Here is a 12,631-nt window from a genome sequence, read left to right on the forward strand (position 1 = left end):
ATGCTCCGTCTGGAACAATTGAGAAACTTTCAGGTTTGAGGATATGTTTTTCAATCAGAGAAACTGTAGCTTTCCAGGGAAAGATCATGTGTAAAATTCCAGGAAGGTGAGAGAGTTGTGTGAGTTTGGGGGAAATTAGAAGTTTGCGGTTAAAATATGAGTGGAAGCTGAATCTGTGAGAAGAACTGGTCCAGTGGTGACTCAGTGAAAGAAGGGTTGGTGCAAGAGAGTAATGTGATTAGATTTGCTGATTAGAAAAACCACTGAAACCTGGGGCAGGGAGAGTAGGTTGAAGGAAGGGAGCCCACCCAGAGTGCCTTAGCCACAGTCTCTACACGGGATAATGAAGGCAGACTTGAAAGCAGAAGAGGTGGGGAGTTATTACCGAAGGTGATTCTAGCACTATTGTAGTTGATCCCCTAAAACTTCTACAGAAAAAAAAAAAAAAAGGAAACCTCTCACATATAAAATGCAAAATGTGTAGATTTGGTCATAAAATGAAGACATCTGGGGTACAAAGTGTTGCTCAATATTAGAATGAATGAAATTGTCATTTATTTTTTAACAATTATGTTACAGATTTATGGTTAATCAGCTAAAAAGACTAAGTTAATTTGAATGCTACTCAGGATCACAGTATTATCTAGATTAAGGAAAAAGGTAATAGATAATTTGAATAATTTGAAGAACTTAGTGCAGGGATGGAAGAGAATGAAGACTATTATCGACTCGTTGAGTGATAAAAGTACTTTTTAAAGTGATATATAAAAATAATTTACAAATGTTTTAAAAATGAAAACAATTAACAAATGTGAGATTTAGCTTAGTGCCTAATTCATAGTTAAGTGTCCAATATGTTGTAGTTATTTATAAAAAAATGAAAACAGAACTGTTGTTTTTATTTCTTAAATTGATAAAAAAAAATTGTATATGAAAACTGTGCTATTGACATTATGAGTCTATATCCTTAATTTGGTGAATCCATTTGTTTTTTAGGTAAATCTAAACAATTTGATTATGTATGCATATATGTTTGCATTTAAATATGTGTCCACATGTATACTTGTGTGGGCATTTTAATACCTATTCAGAAAGTGTGTCTGCCTTCACACACAAACACACGTCTGTATACACATGCACACGTGCACAAACATGCAAATCCACACACATTTTTTCCTTGGGGTAAATGTTTAAAGACCAAAAGAAAAAAAGAGGTCATTTCTCTTCTATGAAATTGTCAACCGAATTTATGCTCAAACAAATATATTCTAGAATGACATCAGAAGAAATAAAAAAGATTAAGGAAATGGATAATTTTCAGGAACAAGTCATCCCAAGATAGGGATGACTGATAATCAATTAGTATGGACACAGTCCTAAGGCAAAAATGCTAGCTGTATGCAAAGCATGTCCCTCTGGAGGCCAATATTCACTCAGCTGTTGAAGATATTTATTAAACTTAGAATGTTCTGGAGATGGCTATAAGAAAACAAATAATATTATGCTCTAAAATATGCTGGGTCCTTCTATATAGGGACATATGAAGAATTTCAACAACATGCATTTACTACTAAAGTTGGAAGTAACTTTCTAGAAATATAATGTGCCTACTTTGGAATTATTATAACTAGGTAAGAGGATCCCTAATGTCAAAGGAATATTGATGTTTCTTCCTTTTCAAATGCTGGGCTGATGTTTTCTATGATGAAAATATATTGGCTGCATTGAGCAATTTAAGATTCAGAAGCTGGAGTCATTGCACCTCCCCTCCCCTCACCCCATTAAATTCATGTTCTATTCTCTGGCAGCTGTTTTTGCCATTTATGTTAAAAGCAGATGGAGAAAATGCAAAGAACTGTCAGTTTTATTGCCATGTATAATCAGCATCTGGGCTGTATGTTTCAGACACAATCAATCTAAATTCATATTTTACTGGGTTTGTAAAAACTTTCTGAGCTTCTAAGACAGTCTTCAAATTATAGAAAGTGTTATAGTTTAATCATGTTGATCATAGAAATTAGAAATAGTGTGTATTGTAAGTACATGTGTACATGTTTAATATATAGTTATCTGCAAAATTATACTTCTAATTGGTTTAAAAATATTTGTTTGGAACCACATATTTATTTCACATTAGAGAACAAATCACAAAATAGCTTTATTCTTTTATATAAAAGTATGTGTTACTAATATATGTTGTAGATATTTTAATCATGTAATGCTATATATTACATATATTTATATATGAATACACATATTCTCATATTTTAATTATTTTAGTAATATTTAAGCATGAAAAATGCCTTGTATTTTGTTGCATCTCATGTACTTTTTACCAAAACATTATGGTAAACTCTGTTTTCTTCATATTTCAGAAAGAGATGCTAAAATAGAAAGAAAAAAGCTTTTATAATGTCCACAGAACTAATCAATGACAGGTTCAGAATTAATCCAAGTCTATATAAGTCCAAATCTTATACTTCTAATCATTAAAGAAAATAAGTTAAAAATTTACATGTAAACACATATAAAAATCATTTAAAGAAGCATTAAGAAGCCCTGTGGAAGATTTAGCATGTAAACTCTATTTTTTTCAGTTTCTCAAAATAGTTTGAATTGAAAATAATGTGTAAGAATTTAATGCTGTGACCTGAGAGTATAATTTAAAATAGAATAATGTTGTTTAATATCTTATAATAATTTTTAGAATTACTTTGGGATTTTTTAAAATTGCCCACTCATAGTATGTGTCTATGCCTTACTGGTGTGAAATCTGCTCACTAATAGCCACTATAGAGAACTTTATAAGCCACAGAAAACTTCAGTCCACATGTGGCCAAATTGGAATTCACTGGGTTGAACGATGTACCTGCCATGTTCCCAGGATTAAAGCAGAGGGATATTACATGATTTTCCATTTTTTATAATCTTTGAAATACAACTAGAAAATGCTATATTGAAATTGCTTCTCATTCTTTAGGAAGTGTAAATGTACAAAATTGTTACTATAAAATAGCAAGAATTAAAGAGCAAGAGAGAAAAATATATGGATGGGAGAGGGGAAGGACATATATAATACATATGAGGTTTTTTTAGTGAAGTAATTAGAAAACTGTCTTTACTTTCTCATCTCATTGAGCATGCAACTAAAATTTCCTTCTAATTTTGATGAAGCTGTAACAGTCATTGCATTGATTTTATATAGACAGTATATAAACATGTAAGTAAATAATTATGCATATATGTATACAATGATAAAATATTTTTAATTTGATGACATAAATTCTGTAAACAAAGAGGTTCTGATCACATTCACATGAAAAAGTCTTCTTTGTAGTATCAATACATGGAAGTTCCTCTTATTCACTTGCTAAATCTATTTTTACTTTCAAAATCAAAATACTGCCTTTTCTCCAAAGAATTGGCATTTGGAAGGCTTTAAATTGGGTGGGGAGCAGGCTTTATCCTCAGCATGCAAATATATCTTAGCCATTATACTATCTGTTTTTGTAACCCTGGAATGCTTTTAATTAGATTCTTCATGGAACAATGGATTCAAATTTGCACTCTCTAAAATTCAGCAGATTTTTGCTATTAAAGCAGAAGATTAGAGGATAGCAAAACTAGTTCTGCTTTTTTTTTTTTTACCTTAACCCAAAACTTGAATGTTTCTTATTTTTTATATTAAACACTTTCCTCCCTTTTATTGTAGGGCGATGAGTGTTATTTATAGTTTATAAAATATATTCTAAAGTTCTCATAATGATAAAGAAAAATACTTCATTCTAAAATCCTTAAAGTTCTTCTTAAAGAAGAGACAACAGGCATTTTGCAATGTTTTAAAATTTGTTTGACTTCTGTCATTAGTAGTATATTTCCCTACTTGAGAATCTGTCTCTTGGAATGAAGCATGCAATTATGTTTTTTTCCTTAATGGACTGCTGAGACAGTGTAATAAAAAACCAATTAGCTGCTGAGTCAGTTTAAATAACAGTATAAGTTTTTCTTCAAATACTTTTCCTGAACAAGTGTGAAAATAAATAGATAATAAAGAAAAGAAAGCAAATGCATTGTACATGCCATCACTTTGCTTTCTATTAGGTGTATTGTAAGTGAAGCAATTTTCAACCTAAAGATGAAATCATGGTACATTGCAATGATACATACAGCAGTAATATATTATGTTTGAAGTATTACTTTTGCATACTACTTCATTATACATTCTCTTTGTTTTATAACATTTCCAGTATGCATTTTCTATAAAAACTGGCCGTACTCATTATATATATTTTTGTTTTGTTTGTTACTTTAATAGGGATATGTAACAATATAATTAACTGTAAGTTAAACATAAATTATTGTAACAACATGTATTTAATTGCCAATAGAATAATGATTGAGTGGTCATTATAATTATGCTGTGGTCAGAGACTGTAACATAACAAATGCCTTTTAAATTTTCCAAGGAAGACCTCGAGTCATATTAAATGGTAGTATTAGTATTAGTTTGTCCATATCTGTGAATTCAGGATATTTACATTTCAGAAGTCTCAGTACTGAATGTAGCATTTTGAAACAAAAACTTGTATTGAAGAATCAGCTTTGAAATCTAACTGAAAATTTAGACTCTCTATCGATAAAACCTCCATGATGATGTGAATCTGTCTGCTTTTTATCTAGGTTTCCAGTTATACAAGAAACATCAATTATTTGTAGGGTTAGAGAATGAATGAAGGACAATTATCGGTGTTTTATTTTAACATTATTTTCAAGGATCTGAAATGGTATTTATAAAAAGTAACTGTGCAATCAAATTGTATATTGCTTTTAAAGAAATCTACTACTCGCTAAGCGGTCATATTTTTTCCTCATGATAGCACTGTGTTATTGTGAACAGATCTTTAACACATTGATGTGAAGTTTCATGGGCTGAGATTCAGAGAAAGTCTCTTGATCAACTGTATTCCATCTAGATCTTATGCTCTTTGTATTTTTATTGATTAAGTTTTAAACTTCTTAAAATTTATAAGAATGGATCAAGGCAAAAAAAAAGCTTCTCTAAACCATCTATTTAAGACATACTAATTAATAATGGAATAGTGAAATGATTTAGACATTCTTTGCTATATTTAAAGCTTTAGAAAAATGTCCTCTTTCTTAAGATCCAGATAAATAATGCAGATGCCAATCCACATTTTCTTCATATGATTGTTTTCCTGTCTCCTGAGGTAAATTTGCCCCTTGAGATGTAACAACCTGTTGAGCAGAAAAGAAATGCATGTAAAATAATATTTAAATGCACACATATATACACAAAATAAATATGTACCCATATTTATTTTTATTTATGTGTATGTAAATATATTTTTTTAATTCAGGGAGGAGAATATAGGATGTGTCAGGTCATTCAAGAGGAGGATTTAATATAGGGAATAGGTTCAAGAGTTGTACAAAGGTGACCCAGAAAAAAAAAATTCCCAAGACCATAAAGACCAAAGAATAAGGTAGTATTAACAAGTTAGAAGGTGATTGCAGCAGGAGCTGAAATTAAGAAGAGGAGGTGAGTGCTGTGAGTTTTCTTAGAGAGAGGAATGGAGGAATTCTTAGGATTTTGTCCCCCACCCTTCACTCTTCCACTAGTGCCTACCACGTGCTAACTGTCATGGAAGGTCAGTTGGCCAGTGAACCTGGGCTGTGTGGTTCACTGCAGTGAGCACAACAGAAGAGTCAAAGAGGATGGGAAATGTGTTGAGGATGTTTATATGGAAGGAATGAGGTTAAGAGGAAACATCATTTGATAAAAAATATTTACCAAGTGACTTAATGAAATCATGTTGGTGTCGTTCATAACTAGGTGCATAAATTCTTAGCTTTCTGTGATAGTAAGATCATAGAGTAGAAGATACCACAGAGATATTTTCAAATCTGTAATTTTAGTGTATCATAAAAATTCTTTAGTTGTGTTTCAATGCACATTGCTGCCTTGGTTTTTATGTGAATTGTTCACATAATGAATCGACAAGAGTCAAAATTGTCTCACTGAAAATGTCTATAGCATGTACAGGTTTAAAATTTAAATTGTTGCCTCCTAAATAGCTTCAAAGTTACTTTTGTGACTATAACAATTTTTTCAACCTATAATTTTATTTTTTTTTTGTATGGAAAAAGGGGGTTTATAAAATTTAATATTCAACCATAACTCCTTTTGTGGAAGAGTTATGCTTATCTCTAAAGGTATATCATATGCATATGATATATATAACTGCATATTTCTCTTATATGTATGTTATTAAAATGTCCCCCATGCTCATTTCTTAAAATTGCTTCCTTTTTTAATGTAGAACCCAGTTACAAATGATAACCTGTGATGCCAAAAAATTTGAATAGTTTTATTATTTTTTAAATTGTCTTATTTTTAATTTCAGTCTTGTTCCACATTTAGGAGATAGCACAAATAATTTTAGAGGAAAAAAGAAAATGTCCCTCAAGAAAAGCACTTTTAGTGCTTTACCTCTTGGCATGGATCCTGAGCTTGACGTAAACATATCTGAAAGTTCCTGTTTCCGTTTAAAAATTGGATTTTTTCATTTCAGACGTTTGGAACAGAACTCAATCAAGGTCATTCCTCCTGGAGCATTCTCACCGTATAAAAAGCTTAGAAGAATGTAAGTGAACAATATTGTAGAACACATGTAATTTTTAAAATGATGCAAGTCATGACCATGCAAGAAAATCTATGTATGAATATTGGATGGTTTGACAACTTAAATATTAAGTGATGTAATCTTCTGATTGCTAGTCCAATAATAACATTTTGAACTCAAATAAGTAGACCATGTAATTTTAAAATTCTAGGTCATCTAGCATATTGATTTACACAAGTGTGAATGTATTCTGATAGTATGCAAATTCTTAGATGCTTTATTATCAAAATAAGACTTGGAATTCATAATGACAATTTAAGCAAATAGCAGATGGTTGGCTAGAAAAGGTTATTATTGTCTTTGAATTCAGAATTCTTGTCGTTTAATATTGCAAACTTTTTACATGCAATGATAGGCGCAAACTAACATACAAAAAACATAAATAGCCTTCTCCTTCAGTAAACCTCACTGACATCTGTTTAATTTAACCTAACCTCATTTCTGATCTTAGTGACCTGAGCAATAATCAGATCTCTGAACTTGCACCTGATGCTTTCCAAGGACTGCGTTCTCTGAATTCACTGTAAGTATAGATGGCTTTGTTGAGAGAAGCAGAACCTACAAAAAAAAAAAAAAAAAATGGTTGCATTTTAAAAATTTAGGCATAAGAGAAAAATACTGTCTTAAATTTTTGTGATTAATTATTAATTACTAATACTATTATTATTAATATTTCATCATTTTCATTGAGAACTACCTCCTGTCATTAAAATTAGCCCATTTTGGGGATAGCTTATAGTTTGATAATTTGCTAACAAAACAAGAGTAAAATGCTCCTTTTTTGGACAACCTTATTCTCTCAAAAATAAAGGGGAAAATATTTATTTTGAAGGAACTACTGTATTTGTGGTCTCTGAACATTTAGGCTCTGTTGCTAGGGTAGTGCTCCTTTAGATGATGCTCCATAGCCTTGCTGAGAAACGGGTAGGGAGATGACCAGAGAGAGCTGCCCTCCTCTCCTGCTGTATCACCTTCAGGTCTCCCCGAAAGAAGGAATTTTAATCTCTGAAAGAACAAAGATAAGAAAGAATTGGGGATGAATCCTACTTGATCATGGTGCACAATTTTTTTGATATGCTTTTGTATTCGATTCGCCAGGATTTTATTGAGGATTTTTGCATCTAAGTTCATTAGAGATATTGGTCTGTAGTTTTCTTTCTTTGAAGTGTCTTTGTCTGGTTTTGGGATCAGGGTGATGTTGGCCTCATAGAATGAATTTGGAAGAGCTCCTTCTTTTTCTATTTCTTGAAATAGGTTGAAAAGTATTGGTATTAATTCTTCTTTGAAGGTTTTGTAAAACTCTGCTGTATACCCATCCGGTCCAGGGCTTTTCTTGGTTGGTAGTCTTTTGATGGCCTCTTCTATTTCTTCCTTTGTTATTGGTCTGTTTAAATTGTGTGTGTCTTCCTGACTCAATCTGGGCAGATCATATGACTTAAGAAATTTATCGATATCTTCACTATCTTCTATTTTATTGGAATATAGGGTTTCAAAATACTTTTTAATTATCTTCTGTATTTCTGTAGTGTCTGTTGTGATATTGCCTTTTTCATCCCGTATGTTAGTAATTTGAGTTCTCTCTCTTCTTCTCTTCGTTAGCATGGCTAAGGGTCTGTCGATCTTATTTATTTTTTCAAAGAACCAACTTTTAGTTTTATCAATTTTTTTCAATGTTTTTTTTTGTTTCTGGTTCAATATACGGAAATCAATAAATGTTATTCACCACATCAATAGACTTAAAGATAAGAACCATATGATCATCTTGATAGATGCAGAAAAAGCATTTGACAAAGTACAGCATCCCTTTATGTTCAAAACACTAGAAAAACTAGGGATAACAGGAACTTACCTCAACATTGTAAAAGCTATATATGCTGAGCCTCAGGCTAGCATCATTCTAAATGGAGAAAAACTGAAGGCATTCCCTCTAAAATCTGGAACTAGACAGGGATGCCCTCTCTCACCACTTCTATTCAATTTAGTTCTTGAAATACTAGCCAGAACAATTAGACAGACAAAAGAAATTAAAGGCATAAAAATAGGAAAAGAAGAACTTAAATTATCGCTATTTGCAGATGACATGATAATATACTTAACAGACCCAAAAGGGTCTACAAAGAAACTGCTAGAGTTAATAAATGAATTCAGCAAAGTGGCAGGATATAAAATCAACACGCATAAATCAAAGGCATTCCTGTATATCAGCAACAAAACTTCTGAAATGGAAATGAGGAAAACCACTCCATTCACAATATCCTCAAAAAAAATAAAATACTTGGGAATCAACCTAACAAAAGAGGTGAAAGATTTATACAATGAAAACTACAGAACCCTAAAGAGAGAGATAGAAGAAGATCTTAGAAGATGGAAAAATGTACCCTGTTCATGGATAGGCAGAACTAACATCATCAAAATGGCGATATTACCCAAAGTTCTCTACAGGTTTAATGCAATGCCAATCAAAATCCCAATGGCATTTCTTGTAGAAATAGATAAAGCAATCATGAAATTCATATGGAATAACAAAAGACCCAGAATAGCAAAAGCAATTCTAAGCAGGAAGTGTGAATCTGGAGGTATAGGGATACCAGAGTTCAAACTGTACTACAAAGCAATAGTAACAAAAACAGCATGGTACTGGTACCAAAACAGGCAGGTGGATTAATGGTACAGAATAGAGGACACAGAAACCAATCCACAAAATTACAACTTTCTTATATTTGATAAAGGGGCTAAAAACATGCAATGGAGGAAGGATAGCATCTTCAACAAATGGTGCTGGGAAAATTGGAAATCCATATGCAACAAAATGAAACTGAATCCCCTTCTCTCGCCATGCACAAAAGTTAACTCAAAATGGATCAAAGAGCTTGATATCAAATCAGAGACCCTGCACCTGATAGAAGAAAAAGTTGGCTCCAATCTACATATTGTGGGGTCGGGCTCCAAATTCCTTAATAGGACGCCCATAGCCCAAGAATTAATAACAAGAATAAACAAATGGGACTTACTTAAACTAAAAAGTTTTTTCTCAGCAAGAGAAACAATAAGAGAAGTAAATAGGGAGCCTACATCCTGGAAACAAATCTTTACTCCTCACATTTCAGATAGAGCCCTAATTTCCAGAATATACAAAGAACTCAAAAAATTAAACAATAAGATAACAAATAACCCAATCAACAAATGGGCCAAGGACCTGAACAGACACTTCTCAGAAGAGGACATAGAATCAATCAATAAGTACATGAAAAAATGCTCACCATCTCTAGCAGTCAGAGAAATGCAAAACAAAACCACCCTAAGATACCATCTCACTCCAGTAAGATTGGCAGCCATTAGGAAGTCAAACAACAATAAGTGCTGGCGAGGATGTGGGGAAAAGGGTTCACTTGTACATTGCTGGTGGGACTGCAAATTGGTGCGGCCAATATGGAAAGCAGTATGGAGATTCCTGGGAAAGCTGGGAATGGAACCACCATTTGACCAAGCTATTGCCCTCCTCGGACTATTTCCTGAGGACCTTAAAAGAGCATACTATAGGGATACTGCCACATCAATGATCATAGCAGCACAATTCACAATAGTTAGACTGTGGAACCAACCTAGATGCCCTTCAATAGAAGAATGGATAAAAAAAAATGTGGCATCTATACACAATGGAGTATTATGCAGCACTAAAAAATGACAAAATCATGGAATTTGCAGGGAAATGGATGGCATTAGCGCAGATTATGCTAAGTGAAGCTAGCCAATCCTTAAAAAACAAATGCCAAATGTCTTCTTTGATTTAAGGAGAGCAACTAAGAACTGAGCAGGGGAAAGAGCATGAGGAAAAGATTAACATTAAACTGAGATGAGTGATGGGAGGGAAAGGAAGAGAGAAGGGAAATTGCATGGAAACAGAAGGAAACCCTCATCGTTATACGAAATCACATATATGAGGTTGTGAGGGGAAGGGGGGAAGGGAGAGAACTGAACAAGAACAGATGAGGTAGAGAGGGAAGATGGGAGGGGAGGGGAGGGGGGAGAGTAGGGGATAGGAAAGGCAGCAGAATACAACAGTCACTAATATGGCATTATGTAAACATTGTGAATGTGTAACTGATGTGATTCTGCAATTTGTATTTGGGGTAAAAATGGAAGTGCATAACTCACTTGAATCAAATGTATGAAAGATGAAAAAAATAAAATTAAAAAAAAAAGAATTTTACCCTACTGACAGATAAATTATTTCAAGATTTTCCTATAACTAAAGCAATGTAGAGTTTGAAAGTCAGTTTATGGTGCTACCTCCCTTCACAGGTTTTGGAAGAAGGAAAAATAGAACTTGAAACCTTCAAATTAGAGCCTGAAAAAAATAGCAATATGGATTTCCCAAGAATAAAATAAATTTATTTCAAGATTCAACCACCTGGGGAAAAATTAACATTTTTCTAATGCTTAAACTTATTTATGTTCTTATCAATGTACAATTTCCACATTTCCACATGCCATTTTTCTAAATGATGTCACAGGGAGAATTTATAAAATAAAAAATTAAAATGTCAAAAAAAAAAAGAAAGAAAGAATTGGGGCTTGTTAATGTCAAGTGGACTTTCAGGGAGATAACCATGCAAATTAAAGATGATCTAAAATAAATTCATAAAGATGCTGTTCCTTCAAGCTGGTAAAAGCTTTTAGAAGTCCAGCAAGTAAAATAACCTTTCTATCAAAGTCTAGTTTCCAAGTGGAGGCTGGCTTGCTTCCTATTGTTGAGTATGTGCTTAGAGAAGTGGTCTCACTGATGTAAATTACTGCCAACCAGTTGGGAACTTCAAGAGTAAGGGGGGACCAGTTTCAATACCATGACACATTGTGCAAGTCCCAGAAGAACACCTCAAGTTGGTGGAACACTTTCCTCTCTCTGATAGCAATGGGAGAGAAGACAGGCTCATCTGGGCACATGTATGTTCAGGATGTTGTTCTGCCCGGAAAGCTACAGTTTTCTTGGCAAAAAGAAAATGGAAAACTTCTCAGATTCACTTGTGTTCCTTTTATGACTTTTGGAGGTTTGGTTAGAGGAAGCCCAAGACGAGAGGAATAGTTGTTGGCAGAAAATACAAAGTATAGTCGTGTACTGCTCTCAGGGTCGGCTGGCAGGTTCTTAAATAAAAAAATTTAATTATAAAACTCAATCAGTCAGATTTTCCAAAGAGAGCTGTGTACCTAGTAAGCAATACTACCCCCAGCTCTGGGGAAGGACAGAACAAAGTCAAATGGCTGTAATGGTTCCTGGTCCTTCAAGTATCTGTGCTTCAAAGACAACCATTAAATGTCAAGAAGGAGACTAACCAGTGGAGAATTCTTATTTCTATTTTCTTATTTCTGTTTTCTTTCAGAGTTTACTCCTAAACTTTATTGCCTTAATAATATTTCCTCTTTTCACATTTGTTTAACCCCTTGCCAGCTATCATTGTTCACTTTTGTCTCCCAAATTCTTTAGGGGTCCATGTGCAAGATGTTTGATTGCTATATTTACATTTCCTACAGTCTTTTGATGTTAAGGGTTCTGACCAGCACGTTGCATTTCCTTACTTGAGAGTCTATGAAAACGAAAATGTAGTATCTTAATTTTATCTTCTGCCTTGTCTTTACTGTACTCTTTTAAAGTTGCATAATATTATGTTTTTCAAACACATATATCATTGTTTTTAATTTATAAGTATAGCACTCTTTTTTTATTGGTGCACCACAATTATACATGATACTGGGTTTTATCATGCCAATATCCAAACAGGCAGGTAATATAATTTGACGAATCTCATCTCCCAGTACCTTCCCTTTCCATTTCCTCCTTCCTCTCCTTGATCTATTTGCTCTACTATACTGGATCTACCTTCTATTATTGTTGTTATTACTATTATTTTTAGTGCATTATAAATATATAT

At 33.1% G+C, this 12,631-nt stretch overlaps 1 protein-coding gene across 4 annotated transcripts in view; it reads left to right on the forward strand.

The window, feature by feature from the left end:
- Positions 1-12,631, forward strand: part of Slit2 (slit guidance ligand 2) — a 333,688-nt gene that overhangs the window by 236,804 nt on the left and 84,253 nt on the right. For all 4 annotated transcript variants that reach the window (XM_076864131.2, XM_076864130.2, XM_076864129.2 and 1 more), the window contains 2 exons: positions 6,594-6,665; positions 7,156-7,227. In XM_076864131.2, coding sequence (XP_076720246.2) covers positions 6,594-6,665; positions 7,156-7,227 — 144 coding nt within the window. The remainder of the gene's footprint in view (positions 1-6,593; positions 6,666-7,155; positions 7,228-12,631) is intronic.

The sequence above is a fragment of the Callospermophilus lateralis genome, chromosome 8, assembly GCF_048772815.1.
Source record: "Callospermophilus lateralis isolate mCalLat2 chromosome 8, mCalLat2.hap1, whole genome shotgun sequence".
Taxonomy (NCBI): domain Eukaryota; kingdom Metazoa; phylum Chordata; class Mammalia; order Rodentia; family Sciuridae; genus Callospermophilus; species Callospermophilus lateralis.